A 25,077-nucleotide genomic window follows, 5' to 3' on the forward strand; every position below is an offset into this window, starting at 1 on the left:
ATGTTCGGCGAAATTGTGTGTGAAGCGATCGGAAGATCGCACCACTCACCACTTACCACTCACAACTCACCTTTATTAACAGCAACCACTGTGAGATTACCGCTATTGACGCCTTGAAACGAACTTTAGTTGACAGAGAATGGATACATATATCATAAATGCCATACTTTGACTCGTTAAAAGTGATATTTGTTATTGTTTGACAATTCTATTAACACGTAGTTCTCACGACTTGACGGTGACTGGTCAGACTGGTTCCATGTGAAAAATAATCACCGGCAATAGTGATCAGCTGCTTCGCTTAGGGTCATTATTATTTTTTTAATATGTTTAGTAAAAGCTGTAACTAAAATAACAAGATATTGGAATATATTATTCCTGATAAAAAAATAGTTTCAGATACAATTTTTGCCGATCCTTGCATTAAAATCCTGTAAAGTTATATCATTGGGTGTGTCTTGACGGAATCACTGGTAGATTCCAAGAAAACGTGTGTACAGCTGATTGCTGTTTCTGGCTTAGTTTACGAGAAAATACACAAGGTAATCTTAATCCCTGGATGTAAAACAATACCTAGCAGAACAAAAAATACAATTTAAATGGTAAATCAACATGTCTGGTGATTTTTTTACCTCAAATTTCGAATTTGTACTGACCACCCGTTCATCACCGTTCGTTTACCGGACTTCGCTAAAGGGGTACGGTGTAATTTTTTCCTGCGCTTGATAAGCAAATTTCTTTTTTTCAAAAATACTGAATCGACTAGAGGGGGTTGCGTATTATACATGAGTGCGCACTATACTCAAGAAAATACGGTATATGACAGTGGTCTGAAAAATAATCGAGTCTGGACCAGACAATCCAGTGATAGACATGAGCACAGAGCCAGGCGATTGGGATACATTGACATCTATCAACCAAGTCAGCGAGTCTGACCACCAGATCCCGTGAGTCACCTTATGACAAGCGTAGTAGCCTTTTATGGCAAGTATGGGTTGCTGAAGACCTATTCTACCCCAGATCTTCACAGGTCGAATGCTTCAATGGGACCACCTGTCAGTTGACCTGGTGTATCACCAGTTGTCATTCTACCTGTGTTGTGCAGATTGATGCATACACCATGAGTCACTTGTTCCTGTTTCAGGTCCTCTTACACTCTCCAAGCTGTCCATGTGCAGCTGCTGTTACACGCACACACTGAAGTGCAATACCCTATTTACTTGACTCTAGAAATATAGCATGAAAGTCTGACTGGCACAGTTAGGGCGATTGTTGTCCATGTTGTCAACTATTCTTTGCATGGCCCTTTCTCTTATTACCTAGAGGTCATGGATGGCCCATTATCTTATATTCACACTGTGTCCTTTGGGTGTGCTTGAAACCTATTGTATGGGTTTGCTTCCATCCCACAGACAATATAGTCATGATGGTAAGTTTGTCAGCACCAGACCCATTCTCATGGTAAATGTCTAACACTAGCATGCAGTGTTGTAAACAAAAACGTTTCATAGTTGCGTTAATCTAAACTTACTCTGTCACAAATTAGTTACTTCTTGAAAAAGCTTGTCTATTGATAAATGAGGCGTAAGATAAATAATCACTCACTCATCCACCACCTTTATTGGCTCATATATCCAAGGATATTTTGTGCCTTGGAAGAATGGGTCTACAAATAGGGAGATAGAGAAAGTATTGTTTTCAATATCGTGAGTATTGCATTTTAAGCTGATGGATAGAAATGTTCAAAGAGAGCCTTGAGACACTTGAAAGATGTTCAGGTGTCCATTTTGGAATCAAAGCATGCCAACAAGAATAATACTTCTGGTCCATTGATTTTTTTTCTTGATTTTTTTAATGAGATTGATAATACCCTATTCAATTTTTGAATCACTGGCTTATTTTGTGCATAATACATGATACTGTGCGTTTCTTGTGTCTAATTTACTTCTGTGAAGCCTCCTGAATTTTGTCTTTAATCCATGTCAGCGTGATTTTTGTTTTGTGCCATTGGCACACCAATACAAGAATTTTGAATCCAAAGTGACTGTAAGATAGGTGTTATGAAAATATAGATTCTCAGGTATCAAAATATTGTGATAAATCTCTATTTGAATACCTGTGTTCATTGAAACTGGTGTTTTCTTTTCGGTGTGTACAAACGGTTGTGAATAGTAATTGTCATCAAATATATTACAGCCGCCACAATAGTTGAATGTAGTGAAAAATAAAATTAATAAGGGTTCCCAATCAGATTTGAATCAAATTGAGTTTGGGAGAATATCACTGTCCAGGGTAATTTTGTTTTCAGTTTGGTCCATTATTTCTCATTGAAAGTTAAACAATTTGGCAAAACATACACGTGTGAAGAAATTCGACCAATCATATTGTGACCTCCACTCCCATCACAAATTGGATATAATTCCGTCTGAAATATCACAACAACTTCCGAGTGTATTTAACTTAATTTGTTGTTATCTTTGTTGGTTAAACTTCTCTCAGGTCATTGATGATTAAGAAAAGTCATGTGACATATTGAAGTCTTATTTTTTTTAAAAGGCAATAAACTGTTCATTTGTGGTTTACATTGTTATCCCCCGCCGCGCGAAAGCGCGAAGCGGGGGATATAGTATTCACGACCGTCCGTCCGTACGCCTGTGTACGTCCCACCTGTTTGTTGCCGCGATATCTCAAGAACTAAACACTGGATTGTCTTCATATTTGGAACTATGGTGTATATACAGACTCCGCAGACACCAGTCGGTTTTGGTGACCTTGACCCCATTTTCAAGGTCACAGCAGGCATATCTGCTTTTGGAGTTGGAAAACGGTGTTGCCGCAATATCTCAAGGACTAAACACTGGATTGTCTTCATATTTGGAACTATGGTGTATATACAGACTCCGCAGACACCAGTCGGTTTTGGTGACCTTTATCCCATTTTCAAGGTCACAGCAGACAAATCTGCTTTTAGAGTTGGAAAACGGTGTTGCCGTGATATCTCAAGAACTAAACACTGGATTGTCTTCATATTTGGAACTATGGTGTATATACAGACTCCGCAGACACCAGTCGGTTATGGTGACCTTGATCCCATTTTCAAGGTCACAGCAGGCAAATCTGCTTTTGGAGTTGGAAAACGGTGTTGCCGCGATATCTCAAGAACTAAACACTGGATTGTCTTCATATTTGGAACTATGGTGTATATACAGACACCGCAGACACCAGTCGGTTTTGGTGACCTTGACCCCATTGTCAAGGTCACAGCAGGCAAATCTGCTTTTGGAGTTAGAAAACGGTGTTGCCGCGATATCTCAAGAACTAATCGCTGGATTGTCTTCATATTTGGTACTATGGTGTACAGGCGGGGGATATTTCGTCACTCTGTGACAAATACTTGTTGATCTTTTGATCTTTACAGATAGCCACTTGTTCAAGTGCTATTTGTGCCAATTATCAGACATATTGTCTGTGGGAACTTCTTTGCTCTCACCTCCATGTTGAAAATATCAAAGCACCCTATTTTGATGTGTTAATGATCTTCCTGAAAGAAACATTGGTGCTCAAGTAACAATGTTTTCTCAAAGGGAGGTAAGTTACCACTGATGAAGATTTGCACAGCTGCAGGGCAAAAACGTCCAGACTGTTCAAGCTTGGAAGCCCAGGTTAATTAATTAGCATGTAACAATGCTGTGTGAGCTTCTCTGGTTTGGTGAATTTAACCTGTTTATTGACATCTTTTTCTTGATGCAGGTTAACTGCTAGCTTTATGCTCAGATCAGGCAGAATTTTTTAAAAGTCTTTAATCATGCCTTTTTTGTTTCCTGTATTTTAAGTTGTTTGTTTTATAGATGGTGTTTTTAGGTGTATTGAAATAATTCTGTTAGACAAGTTTTGGCTTGATTGAAATGTTTTCAGGGCGGTTGGGTAGCCTAGTGGTGAAAGCATTTGCTCGTCATGCCGAAGACACGGGTTCGATTCCCGACCTGGGTACAATATGTGAAGCCTATTATTGGTGTCGTCTCTCTCCCCCCCCCCCCCATCGTGATATTGCTGGAATAATGCTGAAAGCGGCATAACCATACTCACTCACTCATAAAGTTTTCTTGGATTCATTTTCTCTGTATTAAATACAAAGTATTGTTTTTGTCATTTTATTCGTTATTGATTTAATTTTCACAAACTTTACAGTTGAGGGAAGAAAATATTACAGTAAGACAGTATTTGTCTTGCTATGTTAACCTCACACATTGGTGACAGTGATAGTATTTCAGTTTGGAAATTTGAGGGTTTTTTTTCTATGCTTTTGAGTATCTAAAACTGCTGAAATGTTGCTCATGCTGTCAACCACTGACATTGCTGGTCCATGATTGATTTACAGACTGGAAATGTTGAAACTTTAATCATGAATCAATGATTTGCTGTCTTTGCCAACAACTGCCATATTTGTTTGGGGTCTTTTTTCTTCTCTTTGTACCCCGACCATAAAGGGCAAGAGTTCATAGTTATACCAAAGGAATTCAATCTGTCCTTCCAAGGACATTTGGGGGCACTGGGGGCCCAGGTGGCCCAGTCGTCCCAGTCGTCTAAGGCGCCGCAATTAGCTGTGCAGTGTTGCATCCCTTGGGCATGCCATTAACCTATGATTGTGGGTTCGAAACTCGGTTCGACCTGATTATGTTTCTAGGTTTGTCAGCACCATACCAGTGCCTGTGGGTTTCAACGAAGTGGTAAACGTCTGAGAACTGCATCACTTGGGGCTTTCCTCCCACATTAAACTGACATGTCGTGATGTAACTGGAATACTGTTAAAATTGGTGTTTACCCAACTCACTCACTCCAAGGACATTGTTGTGTGTGACCTTTTACTTGAAAATTACTGAATTACTGCATTCTTTTCAAAATTGAACACTTTTCATACCAATTATGAATAGGAGAGGTGCAGTGTGAAGTTAAATTTCAGTGTTTGGATTTTCTGAAAAAATACAGCATTTTTATATATATTTTACTGAAACAGTGACCCCTACCTTTATAAGAATTAGAGACATTTGCTGAAACCAGGGGACACCCAAATACTGTCTACTGTCCATGAGGAATTCAACTTGTCAGTGTGACTTTATGTATTCACATGATGTGACATTTTCACATTTTATTTATTCACTGTTCATTCTTCGAGTCAGTTTGAAGAATTACCCAGATATGTTTAAAAAACAAACAAAACTTTTTAAGCTCAAGACAGTACATCAGTTGCACTTTCTTCAAAATCAACAAATAGCAATTGGCCTCTTCATTATGTTACGGCCATATTCTTATCATCAGTTTAACACAGTTTTAAAAAGAAAATTTAGTAAAATTGGACCCTTAGCCTGCTTTCATTTAACTGATGCCATGACAAGCGAGTGACAGGGATACGAGATCTTAAAAAGAAAAATTACAGCTGATTGGGCCTCTTGATGTAAGGGAGATAATTCTCATTCCCGGAAATGATTATACCAGCAAATCAAATCATGTTACACTGCAATGGTCAGTTCATTTGGAACTTATCACTAAACCTATCGTTACTAATGCTAACTGAAAACTTTTGATATTATGATTGATGATAAATGATTGATGAATTCCAATTGTTAAGTCAGGTTTACTTCCAAATTTGACATTGAAACTTTGTGCTGAATTGAAGTCATTAGTCAAAGGTAAGATCGAAAAAACATTTTAGGTTTTGGATATCATGTTGTGCCCTTTTGGCGTGGTGATATATACCGATATATTTTTTTAATTTTGTGTGCAAAAATCCCCATGGCCGCGTTCTGAAATGTGCAACCAATAACTTGAAAACTGCTACATGTATTCTTTTCAAATTTTCAGGCTAATAGAAGGGGTGCAGTACAAAAGGTGTATTTCCTGAAAATTTATTTACTTCAACATTTGTGAGACCTACCTATATCTTAAATACTACTTCAGGGATTCTTTCCAATAGGATAGTTGCAGTGTAAAGTTTGATTTCGATATTCAGATTTTCTGAGAAATATTGCTTTTCTCATGTTTTGAACTTAGTTATATGTTGGAATTGCAGTTGGGGTATTAGTCAGCCCTCTCTCACTTTTTGTCTTGATAATTTCAAATGCCATATTTGTCAGCATGACCAAAATGCTTGACTGGTTTAATTTCTTGTCTTAATGTTGTAGAGGCACATTTAGGTATTTGTCGTAAGAGGCAACCATAACGGAAGGTCAGACTGGCTGACTTGGTTGATGCATGTCATCGATCCCAAATGCGTGGATCATTGATCATGATGTCAATCACTGGATTGTCTGGTCCAGACTTGACCGTCGTCATATAGCTGGAATATTGCCGAGCGCGTTGTTAAACAACAAACCAATTAACCAACCACATTTAGATATAATTTGGTATTTTTTTCCTGCAAATGTAAATTAGGTATGAGTTGCTTATGAGTTTTTAGGTGGATACTTATTTGTTTGACCAGCAATTGTGCCAGTCTTGCCTTGACAGTATAGGAGCCTTTTCTGTATTATGGAGAATCAGTGGTTAAGACTTGTGCAGAGCTGCTGTATGGAAATGCATGGTTTTTTTTCATGGTTTTTTAGAGACAGACTATATTAATATTTGAAGTCTTTGATATGCATTTACAAGTTGGTAGAACATGAATACATAACACTGTTTTATTGATAACTTCTTTGTTGTCATCCATTGAATAGTTAATATAGCTTTGGACTATAGTTTGAAATGTGGTTGAGAGTGAAACAGATTTTAACACTATGCATTGCCTTTCAGTTGCATTATGACAACACCCCTGACTTAACGAAAATAAGGACTTTCAGTAGATTTGCATATTTCACAGGCACAGGCACAGGCACAGGCACCTGGAAAAGAAATCTGTGCAGATTTGTTTTCATACATCCTCATTCCTTAAATTCCTGAATTCAATAGTGCCTCTATTCCATGGCAAAACCCCAGATTGGAAGGAACCTGGTGTAAATGTGGACAGAGTTAGCTCCCTTTGACCAGGGATTGCTGCAGTTGCCACATTTCGGCAGACCTCAGTAATGTGATGCAGGGGTATTTACTATTTAGGGCATGTAGGAAAAGTAACAGTGGGTTTGGGGACATGATGCTATCAAGTTATTTCAAACTCTGCAAAGTATTGAACACTTTCTTCATCTGCGTATGATGATATGCGTTATACAAACAAACTCATAATTGATACAAACAAACTCATAATTGTCCCTTGAAATACTTGTAATTCCACTCAACAAACACCCATGTAAAACTTGCAAGATTGGGCTATAGCATTCAGCCCATACAGGTGCAAATCCCAGTATGCAATGAACCATGTTAATTGGTGCTTATAAGGAAGTTGTATAATAATTACAAAACAAATGTGATTTGTGTAAGTGTTTTGAAATTTTACACAATGATTCTTCTTTTGCCGTTTTTGCCTCTCTTCCAACACAAATATTTAGTATGATCTACAATGAGGGATGTCATTGCATATCTCGATGTCAACATGGTCAATACTGTATCGATACAAATTTATGAATATCAATACTACATCTATAATTCACTGACATGGAAAATTACCATGGTTAAGATAGAAAAGAAAAAATGCAATTTTTTACATTTAATGGATCATCCAAGTTCATATCAAGCATTACATTGATTAAACCAGAAATTGTTAAGTTTGTTATTAATTGATTTACTGTTGCTAAACTTTCCAGTCAATGACAACCCTATCTACAATGTGTGATTGTGTCAGGGACACAAGATCACATGAGCTGGAACACAGGTGTGGCTACATAGTATCCTTGACATGTGAGAGAGATGTGATAACCCAGTTGATGCGCCCCTATCTTCTCGCTCATATTCATTCACACGTTTATACATTCTAGTTGTACAATTTGTTTGTTTGTTTGTTGAATGGCTAATATTGATGCTATATTATCCCATGTACTTGCACTTGAAGACTGCTTCTGTGGTCTACTAGTAAAGCATCTGCCAGGAGAGCAGATAGTAAGGTGTTCAATCCCTGGCCGCGTCATACCAAAAGACGTTAAAAGATGGTACTTGTTGTTACCCTGTATGGTTCTCGGAATTATGGGGTTAAAACAAGGACTGGTCGGCTCGGAGTCAGTAAACTGTCTGAGTGGGTGACTAAAATCAGCATTAGTCCAGACTAGTACAAGTGGCCACACACACACGTGCATACACGTCGGTATATAAGTGAAATAATCTTGAACGTGACGTTGAACCCCATTTCATCTCACCAGCACTCGACCTGACAAACTCGGGTCATCCTGGACAGAGTTGATCTTAGCTTGTCCACGTTTCTAAAGCACTTAAAGTTGTCGAGAAACAATCCACATTTAGATTGCTGCTGAAGAAAATTTGGATTTGTTAAAGATTTTGTGTGATTGTTGCTGTCTGAAATAATGCTGATCTGCCTGCTCAGAAGCCTTGTTTCATTGCTGTACAGAGATCAGGACAAAGGAAACTTCATATATCAGCACACGTTTTCTTGCCATTAATGTTTATGTATATTTGTGGGAAGGTACACAAACTGTGGATCTGATACATGTCATGACATGATGGTCACGATTTGATATGTATCGCGATACTTGCTTGTCATGTGCTCTTATTTGTGGTGCATAGGCTTAGCAGAAGCACAAGAAGGGACGTAACTCAGTTCCAACTGTGTAGATAATATTTGATTCACAGTCGAGATTGTGCCAGTGTCAATTATGGCACAGTGGATGAAATTATTTTACATTTACGCTTCTAATTAGTGTTTGTTTATTGTAACAGTTATTAAAGTAAACATTTTATTTAAGAATATATACTTTTTACTTAGTGTGTGACTGTGATCAATACTTATTTCAGGAAGTAATAAATCATGATGCATCGTTGTATTGTCCCACCTCTAATGTACATGCATATATTTTTATCCCCTGCCACAAAGTTTTCTCCGAAACTACTGAAGTTAGCTTATCTAGACTGAGTTATTTTTTTACTGAGAAGAGAATTTTTGTGTGTATTAATTTCACATTTAATCATTTTTTCTGATGACATAAAGTAGCTCAAGTACCTATCTCTTCTTAAGGATTAATGGGATTCATTTTTATAGTTCGTTTGCTACTATATGAACAAACAAAATTTTAATGTGCCCCATGGTGGGGCAGGGCATAATGCTGTTTTCTTGTTAGATCCAGGATTTATTCTCTCATTGGATACAATTTGGGATGTCAATCCTTTCTTCAGTAATGTTTTTAATGTCACCTAAAACCTTGGTCTCTAATGTTTCAGAAGAATGATGGCAACATGCAAAATGATTTTGATTGCCTTTGATAAAAAAGTCTATTTTGTCTGTGATTAAATTGGAATATCCATTCTTCAGTTTGTAGTGACCAACACTGAGCTGAGTAAAAGTCTTCATGAGATACCTGTTCTTTACATTTTACCTGCATATTACACAAAGAAATAACTGCCTCTCCACGATTGATGAGGAACTGAGATGAGAATATGTGATAGATATCCCTGTGATTACCTAAATATAGTCTGTCAGGACAGCTCATAAATTTGTAGTGCAACCTTTTACTGATCAGCACAGCCGAAGGTTCCCTTCCAATGACAAACTGCTGTCTTCCTCTGCAGCCCCTCCCTTCATTTTTCCTCCACCATCCTTCACTCCCCATCCTCTAACTAATCCTCCTCCCCCTCCCCACGACTGAGGGTATTGATCTCAGTAATGCGGAGTGCTACGTAGGCGGTTCAAGCAGATGCTAGTCTAATGATAATACCCTGCTTTATGTTAATGCAAGACATGTCAGAGTTGCCTCCCTTATGGCACTCCAGCCATCTTCATGTTCTGACAATAGATTGACTGAATCTAGTGAAGGATTCTTTTTACAAAAAATACCTGATATGGTACTGTTTGATGAGATGTGTTTATTTTAATTTAATGTTACTTCATCAAAACACTTCACCAAAACTATCTTCTGTCATTGATGCCAATGTTCCTTTCTTGGATAAAATAACCTGTAAGCATCCAGTTTAGAATAGGTCTTCAGCAACCCATGCTTGTCGAAACTGGTGACTGTGCTTGTGATAAGAGGGGATTATGCTTGTCATAAGAGGTGACTAATGGGATCGGGTGGTCAGGCAAGCTGATTTGGTGTCATAGTATCCCATATGTGTGGATCGATTCTCATATCAATCACTGGATTGTCTGGTCCAGACTTGATTATTTACAGACGAGCATCATACAGCTGGAATATTGCCGAGTGCGGCGTTAATCAACAAACATCATGGATAATATACCTATTTGTCATCTGTCATCTGAATATTTCTCAATTTTGTTTCATAGTTGAGCAGGAAGAATGGAAATCATTACATAATTCTTTGCAGACTTTGTTCACTTATTTATTCCAGCTAGATTTTAATATGACAAGGACACAAGATTTTGCTCTAGAGCTATGTAATAACAGGAAAAATCATTCATTCAATAGTATTGAAAGGATTTTTTACTCTTGACCTAATTGCTGCCTGACAGGTTGTCATGCTTCAATGTAAAGCAAATGGAGAACTGTGTTGCACAAATCACATTATGCCAATATAATGATGAGCTTCCCCCAAATAGCCAGGTCACTGAGAGGTTCAATAAGTTCTCGTCAACTTTAGTAGGACAGATATTTTTAAAACTCCAGTAAATATTGATTTTTACAGGTATTCTAAATTGCTTCCTCATCCCACACGTAACGGAAAAGGGTTTGCTCTCTGATTCACAGTACTGAGATCAAGTTTCTTTGCTCACCCAATGTCAGCTTTTGAATTCTGCTAATTTTCTTTTAAACGAGAAACATGACTATAGTTGTGATTGTAATATTGCAGTTAATTGTAAGGGTGTATTTCTCCATGCTAATAATAGACCATATTGATTCTTGCTGCAAATGATACAAAGGCCAGATTTATAATGTCAAAGTACTGATGAGATGAACATCCATGGATTATGTCTCAATTGAACCACTGTCGCGGTAACACAATTTGGTCGCTGTTGGCGGCCGTTGCTACGTCAGACTTGGCCATTGCCTGCCCGGTGCTGGCAATGATGGCTATTTCTGCCACGGATTCATTTGGTGTTAATTTCTGCCACCCACCTTCCTGACACTGAGGATTTCCATAGCAACCAGCTCATTGTCTCCTTGGTGTGGGCTGCTGTTTGTCTAGTGGTCAGTGAGACTGCCTTCTCTGGACTAGCCAGTGGCTATTATAATCTCAGGCTTGTTATTATTGTGGACAGTGGCCTTATCTTTATATAGGGCAGTGTACATGATTCCCATGACACAGGCAAGCATGGAGTGCTGGTTTCTTGTGTACCGGGATTGCTATTACGTCAGTAGTCAGCTGACAACAATCTATGAATGAAGCTGCCTCACTTGATGATACACTTTGGATCGTGTCTGTGTGTGTGTTTGGTATAGATTTCTCTATTGTTTTGATTTGTGTTGAGATTGGAATCAGCATCTGACAGACATGTGTTTTGAAATGAACCATGGATGACAGATTGGACAGGTGAAGACAGAGGCAGGCAGGCGAGATGTAGGTTAGCCTAGCAGGTTAACAACAGGCTGTGGGCAAGTGACTGTCCTCATCTTGTGTCACATTGTGTAATACAGTGTCACTGGTCGGAGCCACGCCGCCACCACCACATGACATCTTCATCTATTATCTAGAAGCAGCAGCTGGCCAAGAACAGCCAGTAAGACAGGCACAGTGGCTCAGTGTGTGGGTAGATGAACCATGGATGCTAATGATGTAGCCACAGTGTATTAGGTAGGGACACAGAAACACTGCTGCTTCATAGTGAAGCAGCGACCACCTCCTCCCTCCCTCCCTCCCTCTCTCTCTTCGTTTGTCATAGTGAAGGAAGTCCTCGCTTGTTGGTCATAGCCAGGAGGCAGAGCCAGGCAGCTAGCCAGCCAGCCAACTCGGGAGCATTGTGAGCATGGCTGACACAGTGTAAGGAGACTGCCGTGCCTCCTCTGTATGCTATTGCTGTGACCTAACTCAGTGTCCACTGGATCAGGCACACGAAGGACAGGCACACGGACACACCTGGCCCCACGGACGCCTGCAAGTAAATCCGAATCAGGGAAGCAGCTAAGCATGCTTGGGAAGGGGATTGGAGAGACTTGCTCCACTCAGTGGGTCTTGTATTGTGATGTGAAGTGAACCATATGTTAGCCCGGTGGTGTCGCACCAGTAGAGTTGTAGCCACATTCCAGTGTAGTTTGGTGCCAACAGGGTCTATACATGCTTCCCGGAGATGTGTATTACTATTCGGCAAATTCCTGTGTGCTCTGTGTCAAGAGAGGCCAGTCGACCAAGAGGGTATGTCACAAGTTTACCTTTGACCTTTGCTATTGTCCAAACATGCCTCTTACTTTCCATACTGTCACATACATTTGTAAAATTAGCATTCCAAGGACTATTTCAACCTGTATTATGTGTATATTGTTTTGAATTCTTTGTGATGTGTCAACTCTTTTTTTCTAAACATTCTCTGGACATAATTTCTGGCCTGACAATTATGTTGATATGAGAGGTTTTAATGCATGCTGTTAGCTAGTTCCTCCTCCACCAGCTTGGATCATCTCATGTTACCATTCCATATTTTGGAGAAATTCTGATAAACAGTCCAGCCTTGCGACATGTCATTTTAGAATTTTTTAACAAAAATAAAGTCCAATATTGCAAATACCTTTCTCCATATTGATCAATTTTTATTGTTTTTGTTTTTTTGTTCGTTCGTGACAAGTCAAACGTCACATGATCACAAAGTTGATCTGCTAAAGCCATTGTTTCACGGGGGCCTAGGCTTAATAATACAGCAGTCCCTTTTGGTTTGAAGTACCCCTGTAGTGAAAGCTGGGCTCAGCAGGCTTTGTATGCAAACAGTAATAAGAATGTTTGTGTCTGGCATGGCATTTTCATTGGCCATGAAGCACTTGTGCCATTAGAAATAAATCAACGGAATGGCTGTCAATGACTTCGATGAGAAGATATAGTCCTGGAATTGATATCAGATATTAGCGTTGTTGACATGTGTCAATTCTGAAAAAAAATGAAGGAGAAAAATATCCCTTATAATATTTGACCTTTTCCATGCTTATAATGTTAAATGTTTTTTGTGAATTTGACAAAGTTCTAAAAACTTGTTGGAATCTGTTTAACGTCTCATAAATTGTCTCAAATAAATTTGAACAATCCAAACGGAAACTATCAATGACATTGAAAAAAATGATTTTGACCCAATGCATATATGTGGGATGTCTTTCACGCTTCAGTTAAAGTCTGTCTTGAAGGCAAATTTGCGATCATGTTTTATTGAGCATGTTAGGCTATGTGGCATTTTTGTTTTATCTTGTATGGGGATATATTACAAGACAAAGTAGTGACTGATTGCTCCCACAACCTTCTTTGACTCAGTGACTACATATTTGAAAGGCTGGACATGTGCTGGTCCTTTCTCATCTTCCTTCCTCTCCTGACAATCGTCCAGGTGGGAAATTGACTTTAGAATTGTGGATGTGTGAGCACATGGGTAGGTGTGAACAGGCTGGCTTAGAGCTAACCTCCTGCCTCCTCTGGGGCCTGTATCTAGGTTAGGCAAAGTGGCCTTCTTGCTTTACCATTTAGGTCCTTCTGTTTATTTTCATTTGTACAAACACACAGGGACAAATAAGCCCTGAAAACTCATCAAGTGGAATTAGCAGAGTTAAGACTTGCCAGGAAGTGATATCTGTCATGGAAGTCCCAGACCTGTTGTCAGCCTGACTGACTGTCTGTCTGTCAGTCATCTGTCTGGCGCTATGAAAGTGTAGGTCAGGAGAAGCGCATAAGTTCCATCAGCCTACACAACAAGTTAATTACACTGAGTAGATTGACATTCTAGCTTTTGTCATCTTTCTTATCAAATGACATCTAGAAATATCCATGATAACAATTTACAAGTTGTGTATATGATTAAATGTATTGATTTTTACAGCGTTAGAAATTGGCACTAGTCCTAAAGTCCTTGCCAAACTGCCCTATAGTTAAGGTATCATAAGGACCAGTAGAACTTTGACCTTTTTAAGGGGTTTGCTATATGTTATCATTATAAGGACTAGTGGACGAAAACTGTTAGTATAAAATTGTGTCACCTGATTTTGGAATATAATCTTGATAAATGGTTTAGGAAAAAACAGGGAAATATTTTATATAAAAGAACTTTCTTCTGATATTTGTCTGTGACACCATGAAGAAAACTGAGGGGGAAGCACTGGTACTACTTTACCTTCTTGGGGTTGGGCTAGAATGCAAGTATGTCTCTTGATGACTTACATTTCTTAAATATATGTACATGGCTGTGTTCAGGCCGAGTTATGAACTCACAACATTTAGCTGCACCTGGAATGACTTCCATGTTTTTGAGTAAACAGTTGAAGCAGCTAGTGTTTTGGGTATGTAGGCCACTGCTTTGCAGTGGGCGTAGAGACAATTGTCGTGCCATGAGGCTAGTGTCAGGGATGTTCAGCCAGTCTATAGCTACTCACTCAGGGAGAAAGCAGCCTCTAACGATAATAGTATGTTTAATGCTATTTTCATCTGGATTTATTGTTAATCCTTAGAAAGCTAGAACAACGTTATGATGAAGATTGATGTGGCCTGAGTTAACTTCTGTCCAACTAATTTGTCCCTCTTCATAGACTGGACGGAGTCGTCATTGCTAAGAACGCTCATGTGGTTTGAGGGCAGGTGGAAATGACAAGGATGGAGTCATTTCATGGCTTTTCCCTTGTGATAAAGTCAAGAGTCAGGATGACGACTTCTATGCAAACATTGATAATTTCAACAGAGTCCTCGTTCATTCTCCGTTTGATATGCTGTGTAAAGACAATTGGTTTAATGAGTTTCTGTCAATGAATAGGGGTTGTGTGATTTGTAACATTACGTTCTACGTTCAAATTACATTCTTGTACTTGTGTCAGCTCTTTGCGGAAATATCGTCGGTGAAGCATTACCTTTTATGTAAGTTGTCCGGTGTGATGCAGAAGGTTATTTCATGAAAGTCATAATGTGTAAGACTGTAACACACATAAGTTTACTACATCAAGGGAAAACCTGGGTGTGATCTGATTGTGCTGTCACGTCACTGTTAGCATAGACAACATGCACCAGAATTGGAGGCTGAACCCGTTATGACAAAAATTGATAAGCATTTAGATTTGGTAATAGGAATTGGAAGCTTGTAGAAAGGAAAAGACTTTTTGTTTTTAAAAGTTCTTGCTCCAAAGTAAGGATGTGTCAATCCTTGATTTGATGACAATGATCCCATCTGAACCTCATGATAACTTTCTGCCCTTGTCTGATCTTTGCTTGATAATGGAATCGGGGCTCCCCAGTGAAGTGTTCCTGATCTTTGGAGGACACACTTTCACTCTGCTTCTGTTGCTGAAAACCAGTCTTTGTCCAGGCCGGCTTCAGCGCCAGTCTGGAATCTACTTAGTGATGCACCCGTGTCCATGAACTGGTTATCGGAATGAAGACAGTGTACCAGTGAACCCCATTTATATTGACTGACTGACCGACATAACCCATTTAGCAAGCATCTCCATGGGCTCTACTCTTGACGCCCACCCACCCGTCGGACAAAATGGTGTTTGCACTTGGTGAGAGCTTCAGCTAGTTTCAAGGTCGAAAATCAACATGGCCAACCCCTCAACTTTGTCTAACGATTTGAAAATCCCGACTCCTGACGCTAGTGCGCTAAACAAGGTTTTAGTTGTAGTGTGTCAGCTAATAGTCAAGTGCTTGTTCAATTTGTTTGCAGTTTGAAAACATAAAAAGACATAATTGTAACCACTTTGTGCTAAAACATGTTAAAGTATACTTAATTTGTCTCGATGAGAACATTGCTAATGAAAATCATAAATTTGCAGAAGAAGAAATAGATTATTAATGGCCTCTTCAGAATGTACTCATTCGTGATCAAAGTCAGAAGGCAAAGGTCACATGGAAATAGATTTTAAAAATCTGTGCAATGATTATTCATGAAAAAAAATCATGTTTGTATTGCCTCAAATTATATATGAAACAGTTTGAAATGTTCAGCAGAAAAGGTATTTTTGAGGAGATAACTTTGAAATGTTCAAAGCTTAGTGCAAAGGAAATTGAGCTGATCAGTTCCTATTTAGTACGCTGTCACTGTCTGTGTTGCAGGTCACACCCAAGAGTCCAGGTCCCGGCCTCAACCCCAATGCCAATGTCTTCCTGAGCAGCAAGTCACCTGCTTCGCCAGACTCCACGACGCAATGGGATAGTCCGGGATCAGACACAGGTAGGTCCTCACTCTAAGCCTGGCTATTGATACAGATCAGGGAGATTGATAATTGTTAACTAAATATTGATCAGTTGTCAAGAAATATCAGTGAAATAACTTTGAGCAAATATGCCCAAAAAAATCTGAAAAGAATCATGATATTTGACACACTGGTGAGTTGTGGCACATTTCTGCATGGATTAGTTTGTGGACAAGATACAACAAAAATTGTTACTTTCCATCTTTAGCATTTGACATTATTGACAATGACAAGTCTGCTTCATTAAGTAAATTAAGTCTTTATTACAATACACGCCGAAGACCTTGGTTCGATTTCAGACATGGGTACAATGTGTGAAGCCCATTTCTGGTGTCACCCCGGCTGTGATATTGCTTGAATATTGCTAAAAGCGGCGTAAAACCTCACTCACTCACTCACTCACTCACTCACTCACTTTATTACAATAGACCTATTATTACAATAGATTTATTGTTATAAATTACAATAGTTTATGTAAGTTATTATCGATAACAATGATTTCATATTGATAATCGTTTATATTTTTTGCCATCGATGATCTATCTGATTATGGATAATCAACCATACTCAATCAACCTCACTCCTCCCAACAGCAAACCTATTGTATGCCTTTTGTATGTGAGGCCACAATAAATAAAATGTTAGATTTGCATCCACAATCTTAAATACTTTGAAGGACTCAATGATGTACTTCATCATGTAAAGGAAGCAGTGACAATGTGAGGTGGGCAGTTATGAAAATTTATTTTACTGTAACCGTTTATACAAATTTTGTTCACCTTTACACCTCAATTATGGAAACAAATTTGCCTCATGTATGGTGTCATTAAAAAAAGTTCAAAGGGCAGAGACTTGAAACCTTGTGGGCGAGATGGTCACTGTGTGAAATACTGAGTTTTTCAAGTTGTTTTGATAGAAATGAAATGTGGCTGCCAATGGCCATGTTTGAAAATACCAAAAAATTGTCAGTCAAATGTCCTAAACATGTTCTCCTTAGAAACCACTTGATCAGTGACACCCCAATTTGTTCCAGAGTTTATAATAAGATTTTCAATTTGGCCACACATCCATATTGAAAATGCTCTCTTATGGCCATTACTCCGTAGTTTTTAATTAAGTATGAAATTTTGTACATGTGTAGTTAGGTCTCAAAACATATTCTTGTAGGTTTTCTTTGCAGTATTTTAAATGTTGACCTTCATATTACCGTGCCCTTTAATTCACTCAAGATGCATTGCATTAGAAACCACTGAATCAATGAAGTTTAAACTTCACATGATTTTTTCTAAAATTATGAAACCCTAATTTGTTCAAGAGTTTTGAATTGGAGTTTCAATATGGTTGCCATTGCAGTTATATTGAGCACCTATTTATAGCCACTGCTAAGCCATTTATGCTCAATGTGTACTGTTTTGTCCCTGTTCACGTCTCTGAATATGCCAGACAGAGGAATCTGAACTTTGGCTTATATGCTTCTCCTTACAACACTGTCATATTTTGTTCTAATCATTGGGATTTTACTGTTTTTCGTTCGAAATCAGTAGAGATAAAAAATGAATGCAGATATATATATATTGGTGAGGTCACAGGATCCTACGTGCCATGCAAGTGTGTGTCCAGTATGCACAAACATTGAGAACGGATGCACTGCACAAGAAAAAAAATATATGCTGCATCCCAAGGGATGCGCAATATTGAATATTCATTGTACCTACAGCGTATAAAGAGCAATTATGGGTGTCTGTTATTTCATCCATCAATTATAACCACTGTTCACATCATTGATTCATTCCAGGCTCTAAAGAAAGGATCTAAATGTATGTTACACTATACCATTTCACTACTTTACAGGACCATCATATTACCTGCAAGGGCCATTAAAACTAATTATAGGAGGTCTTCTGGACCCTCACTTTTCAAAGGGAAGGTACAAAACCCTGGGTCATCTGTCACTCAGGTCAAATCAAAATGGTTCATGGTACATGTTTCTGGTGGGAAAGTTTTAGGGGCATTCAGCAAATGTCGGACATTGGGCTGCTTTTGTTTATGCATGTGCAAACACCTAGTTCTTAACGTAGATAACGTCAATTATATATTAAAAAAACATGTTGTATTATTCATTTATCCTTAAGACACTCTTGGTATCGGGATGGTTTGTTTTTATAAAAAAAAAATTTCAGGGTAAAAGTCCTCAAACCGTACAACTATTTTAAAATATTTCAATTTAATAGTCCACAGGAAATGATTTGAGAAAAGAGACAATTATTTCATTACCCAAACAGGTGTTACAAGTTATATTCAAAAAGTACATGACACAATTTTTCTTCTTGCAATAATTGATAAAAGGGAATTAATGACTACGTTCATGGAGGTGACAGTGTGTATGTATAGGAGGCTTTCATGATAAGGTCAATCTGCCAGAGTCTGCTGGTGTTTGTTTAGTTGATATTGCAAAACTTGAGGCTGACATGTCGCAGCTGACTGTAGGCTTGTTTTGCAACTGATGGAGCCAGTTGCCCTGACGTTTATTGTCACTGTGTACAGAAAATGTTTGCCATTACCTATACCAACTACATGTCTGGCTACTAACTTACTACACAGGTTCATAAACTGTGCCCAAAATAGAACATATGGAAAATATTAGATTTCTTTCAGTTCCCTTTGTATTTCTAGTTATGTCATCAATACTTATTATCTTTGTGATTCTTCCCTCTGAAGTAGGGATGTAGATCTATAAGAATAGCTTCTGGTTGTCTTGCTTCTGTGGAGACATGTTCTCTGGAAAATGGTTCAGTTATTAGTAATTAATCTTTGCGTAGTCCTGTTCTTGGTGCTATACTTCTTAACTGAGTTTGAAACTAGGATGAAAATAGTTATTTGCATTATGCAAATCATATCTGAGAAATTGACAGAAAAACTGATTATTCTATGGTAGTGACAAATAGTAAGGTGGATGCTGGTGTCTTTGAGCTTTGAATTTGTTTCAGATTCCAGATTCTCACTAAAACTTTAATATTGAAGGATGCTTATTTGGTGTAATTGAGGCTGCACAGGGGTGTATTGTGTTTCAGGGAACATTGTGAGTGCATCGTTGTAAATATAGAGCTAATTTCCAAAACTTTAAAACTGAACAGTGACAATAGATGTTGTTTGTCATGTCTTGTCCTATACCTCCCAGTGTCAAGTAACCAAACCACAAATTGCAAATTGAATGGTATTCCATGCAGAGCACAGTGGTAGCACCTGTCACAGTGATTAATAATATGAATAAAACATGTCAAGTATTCCATGCTGTTGTCATTAAAACAATTATCACTTGTTCTTGTGTTATGACAAGATATATTATGTCTGTACTCTCAAGTGATAATCATTTGGCGAGTGTGGTTGAAATTAAAGTGAGTAATGATTGTTTGAGAGTGTAAGTGAAATGTAATGTATGACATTACACCATGGTTTCCAACAGGATGACCAGATGGGATGTTGCATCTCAATCAAAGCTCTAATGTGATAATTGCAAGGAAATATCATTTCGAATTTGAATTTGATTCTGGAGGCATGCTACATGCAGGGACACCGTTGTGAGACTACAGTTAAAATCAATATTGGGTGTTTCATTACTTTAATTGATTGGTGGGAGATGGTGTATGTGGTGGGTAGGTGTGGCAGATGTTGCCATTGATTCCATCCTCAATGATTAACAGTATCTTGTCAGCTGTCAACCATACTACAACATAGCCCTTAAATCCTTTTTACCATGGCAGTGTAGAGTACAGACAGTACAGACAAAATACTTGAGTCTTGTAAATCTGCTGTGGAGCTTAGAGATTAATAACAAGTCATGTCTGTAATTGTAAATTATTCTAAAAATGATGCCATTCACCTCCTGGTCAGAAATATCAATGGTAAATATATATGTAATTGACACACATATCTATAAAACAGTTAGCTGATGAGTCAGTCATCTTTTCTTCTTCAGCAAGGGAACATGCACCAAATCTAAAAAATAATAAAAAAATGTGTATACAAATTTGAAATATTATAGGCCTAATTATGGTTTTAAGTAATGTCAGTGACTGATTTACTTGATTTGTTATCAGGGTTTACCTTTAACCAACAAAACTAGTGGTCCGGAGAACACCAAATTATTAATTTCATGGATCCTTACAGGATATATATTGGTCCTGTAAAATAAAGAAATGGTGTAGAGTGCTTCACTGTACGATTTGATAATTACATAACCTTTTTAATTCTTGTGAAGAAATTGCTGCAGTGAATGGGTTTTTGTCTGTCAATTTTGGACGTGTGTGTAGTGGATGTACATTTCTGCATTATGTCAAACCTTGTGATGTGACACATCATTGGAGAAAATGTTTTAACTAAATGGGAACATATGTGATATTTTCTAAACTATGTCTAATGTTCATGTTCTTTAAATTAAGACATCTATCTGATCATTCTCAATACATTACTGTGTATGATGACACCATACTGTCTTATCATCAACAATTGTTCCAGATAATTAAATCAATTTATAAAAGCATATTTATTCATACAAGATGAGGCATGTCATGTATCTAATATATTGTGATTCATTGGTGAATAGGCTTCAGCTGTTGTAAGTAGGTTGTTATTACTTTGCCTTCATGACTTCTGACTGTGCCCCATTTCCAGACATGTATTGTATTGCTTTTGTGCAGCCTACCAGGGTCAGCCCAATGGGGATGTGAAGCTAGAGCAGCCTTCTGTGGTGGGTGTGGGCAGCGGCAGTGGCAGCACAAGCAGCACAGGCAGCGGGCCCACCTTCCCCACAGCAGACTCGCCTGTCTCAGTCACAGACTACACAGCCACTGCAAATTTCAATGACAACCAGAATGCTCTCACCAATGACAACGCATCTGTTGGTATGTAGATCTGCTTCGTACTTGGGTATCACCTAAAGTAGGTGATAAGTAGGATGCACAGCTGATGCTGACTTGGGTTGCAGTTCAATATTCATTTTGATGCATTGACATTTTTGTGGACACAAGGTAAATCTTTTGAATTGTGAACATGGTCAGTATGATTGATACAGTGAGGCAGCCCTTGCTTTTCAGTGTTTAGTATCAGTGTTGGGCAAAGACATCCTTCATTATGTAGTTTTATACTGATTGCAGCAATACTCTTTGCTGTAGTATCAATGTGATTGTCCGCAATATGTTTAGGTGATTGAGAAGTGATATGCATGATATGTGTATTGATAAGTGTTGAATCCTTGCAGCATCCACTGAGGATGGCAGCATGCCGCTCGAGGGTTCCATCCCAGAAGATCAGCTCCGACAACTGTTGCAGACTCAGCTTGAGTACTACTTCTCCAGGTAGGTTTTCTGGCTTGAGTGACTACTTCTCCTGCTTGGGATTCTAGTTCCAGTGACTACCTCTGCTGCTAGGGATTCTAGTTCCAGTGTCTACTTCTGCTGCTAGTTTGTCTGCACCAGCACTAGGACAGATGATAGTGCTGCACTGTGACCACCCTTCACACAAAAACTCTGCTTGTTTGTTCCAGAGAAAATCTTGTCCACGACACATACCTGCAGTCCCAAATGGACCCGGATCAGTATGTGGCTATTGCCACAGTGGCAAACTTCAACCAGGTCCAGAAGCTCACCAACAACCTCCAGCTCATTGTAGACGTCCTCCGGAGTCAGTATTCTCCTTGTGTTGTCAATATTGTTACATGTATTGGGAATAAGCTCTGAATATCTCATCAGTTGAAAATAAACTAATTATGCTAACTTTGTGACTGAATCTTACATTGATTTTATGAACTACTTTCATTTCTGATATGGATGTAACATGGATTGTACAATTGTAGTCAAACACCATTGTGTTGAAGTTGGAGGGTCCAAAGAAAAAACTTCATCCAAGGTTCGACACAACTAAAATGATAAATGAATAAGGAATACACAGGGACCAAGCTTTTGTTCATTCGAGACAAGCATAAGTTGACACATCAAAGTTCAACACAACATGTTTGACTGTATTTCTTATGTACTTGATGAGGCAAAATGAGTTGTCTCCCTTGAAGTATGACTGATGCAATGCTCTTGCAATGACTACTGCAGACACATTTAAAAATAAATGAATATGAACATGTAATAGGTTGATAGTTTTAATAGTGGGGACAAATATTATATTCATTATTGAATTATTTTCTGTTGATAGTGGATGAAGTCTTTGTCCAGTTGGACAATTGTCAATGAGATGTACATGTTGTTTTTATTACTTTGCAGGGTCTCCTTCAGTCCAGGTAGATGAGAAGGGGGAGAAAGTTCGACCAAACCACAGTAGATGTGTGGTCATCTTGAGGGAGATTCCGGATACCACACCTGTAGAAGTAAGTTCAAGAATAAATTACATCATTTGCTGAAGCAAGAGCGCACTTTTCAATTACTTTCCTGCAACCTGAATAGAAACATACATGTGAATAATGAATGCTTTACAAACTGGGAAGCTTGCTGATTCATAGGTTTATGTCTTGTTTACTTATCTTGGATATGGACTACCTCCATGGTCTAGTAGAGCATTTGCCTGGAGAGTGGAAGGTCAGGGGCTCAATCCCTGCCTGCATCATACCAAAAGACATTACAAGATGGTACTTGTTGTTACCCTGCCTGGCGCTCGGCATTAAGGAGATAAAACAGCTCTGGTCAGCACTTGAGTCAGTATACTGTGTCTGAGTGGGGTATTCATGTTTAACTGCGGCATGATTTCTCAGTGGGCTAGCTCGATAAAATTGGCACTAGTCTGGATCAGTACAAGGAGACACACACTCACACATTTATTTATGTCGAGTTATAAATACAATAATCTTGGAAACTTTAAACCCCATTTTACCGCACCTCTCTTTGATATATGTCACTTTTTAAGTTAAGTCATTTTGATTTCCAGGATGTACAGCAGCTCTTTAAGGGAGAGAACTGTCCACCTTTTGTCAGCTGTGAATTCGCTCACAACAACAGCTGGTATGTGACATTTGAATCTGATGAGGATGCTCAACGTGCCTACCAGTTTCTGCGAGAGGAAGTACGCACCTTTCTTGACAGGCCTATCATGGTAAGTGTGTGAATATGCATCCCTGCTATGTATTAAAGTCACTTTATGCCAATCTGAAACAAATGTGTTGGTAAAAGATGGCCATTTCTGGACTCCTGCCATATGAAAGATGAGTCAATTGGTAAGGATTCTGGAGCACGATAATTTCCTAGTTCTGCAAAAGGTTACTAAAATGGGAATTGGTGGTAACACTGTGTACCAAGATTAATCATGTGCCTTCTACACACTGAGTATTCATCATGACCCCTCTGGGTTAGAATTATTCCCATGTCATGTATGCTTAATGTTAGAGGCATTTGAAATTATCTAGTGGTCAGACTCTGACATGGTTGTCTACGAGGCATTGTACCAGGCAGTGAGGGACATTGCTTATAATACCATACTGTGTCTGTTACAAAATCAATGATTTATAGGACCCGTGAAGATGTGGGTTAGAATAGGTCTTCAGCAACCCATGCTTGCCGTAAGAGGCGACAAATGGTATTGGGTGGTCAGGCTTGCTGACTTGGTTGATACATGTCATCGTATCCCAATTGCGTGGATCGATGCTCATGATGTCAATCACTGGATTGTCTGGTCCAGACTTGAATATTTAAAGACTGTCGTCATATAGCTGGAAACAAAACAAACAAACTAAACAATAATTTATAGGCAGTATGTAGCTGGAGTATTACTTACTACTGTGTTAAGAATTAGGCAGTCATGAAATGACTATTCCAGTCTCATGTCTTTACAGGATGTAGCTGTAGTATGGGAGATATCTTGAACATGTATTTGCTCACTGCTTGAATCAAGAATGACTGTTTCATGTATTAAGATGTCAGCTGCTGGTGCGAATAATGTATCTTCTAACTTCATGTTTGATTTCTAATGTGTCACTGCCCTGTCACATAGCCTCATCTTGTTTCTAGGCAAGGATAAAAGCCAAGCCATTGATACGATCAACTTTTGTGCCGCGGAATGGCATGAAAGTGCCTTTCCAAGGAACTGCAGAGCAGCCAACTTACCCCATCCCACAGCCACAGCAGCAACAGCCACAGCAACAGCAGGCACAACAGCAACCTTACAGAATGGTGCAGCCTGCCTCCGTGCAATACATTGGTAATGGACAGCAGGTAGGACAAGCATAAAGCTCAAAGGGTCACCATGAGTTGAAACTACCATGTCTTGTCAAACACACTCACATGGACCCATGTGGATTCTGGGTTAGAATTGGTCCTCAGCAACCTAAGCTGGTCAGGCTCGATGACTTAGTTGATTGCGTGTCATTGATTAATGACACCACACCAACATGGAGTGACACAATGTCCAATATTCTCTGAGATATGAATTGAATATGCATCTAAGTGTAGGAAAATTAATATTGTAGAAAAGATGTCAAACCTTGTGAGATAATTAGAAATGTAGGTATAAGCAGATATGTGCCTGAAGTGATTGTTTGAAATTGTTCATGTGTTAAACATTGATCTCTTGCAGCCTTTTCCTTTCTACCCTCTGAGCCCCACGGTAATGTCCCCCTGGGCTCCCTCTGCCACCCCCTTTCTTGATCCCGGAGCGGTAAGTAAATACAAGGTGA

At 38.7% G+C, this 25,077-nt stretch overlaps 1 protein-coding gene across 7 annotated transcripts in view; it reads left to right on the forward strand.

The window, feature by feature from the left end:
- LOC124152164 (la-related protein 4-like) overlaps window positions 1-25,077 on the forward strand; it is a 60,557-nt gene that overhangs the window by 27,136 nt on the left and 8,344 nt on the right. For 4 of the 7 annotated variants that reach the window (XM_046524973.2, XM_046524975.2, XM_046524974.2 and 1 more), the window contains exons 3-10: window positions 16,270-16,387; window positions 21,107-21,310; window positions 21,667-21,763; window positions 21,952-22,088; window positions 22,679-22,782; window positions 23,337-23,501; window positions 24,413-24,616; window positions 24,978-25,073. In XM_046524973.2, the coding sequence (XP_046380929.1) occupies window positions 16,270-16,387; window positions 21,107-21,310; window positions 21,667-21,763; window positions 21,952-22,088; window positions 22,679-22,782; window positions 23,337-23,501; window positions 24,413-24,616; window positions 24,978-25,073 (1,125 nt within the window). Of the gene's footprint in view, window positions 1-11,957; window positions 12,397-16,269; window positions 16,388-21,106; window positions 21,311-21,666; window positions 21,764-21,951; window positions 22,089-22,678; window positions 22,783-23,336; window positions 23,502-24,412; window positions 24,617-24,977; window positions 25,074-25,077 lie in introns of those variants that run through there. The other 3 variants (XM_046524976.2, XM_046524977.2, XM_046524979.2) reach the window with 2 other exon arrangements.

The sequence above is a fragment of the Haliotis rufescens genome, unplaced genomic scaffold (genome assembly GCF_023055435.1).
Source record: "Haliotis rufescens isolate VD_foot unplaced genomic scaffold, xgHalRufe1.0.p SCAF_4, whole genome shotgun sequence".
NCBI classification, from domain to species: Eukaryota; Metazoa; Mollusca; class Gastropoda; order Lepetellida; family Haliotidae; genus Haliotis; species Haliotis rufescens.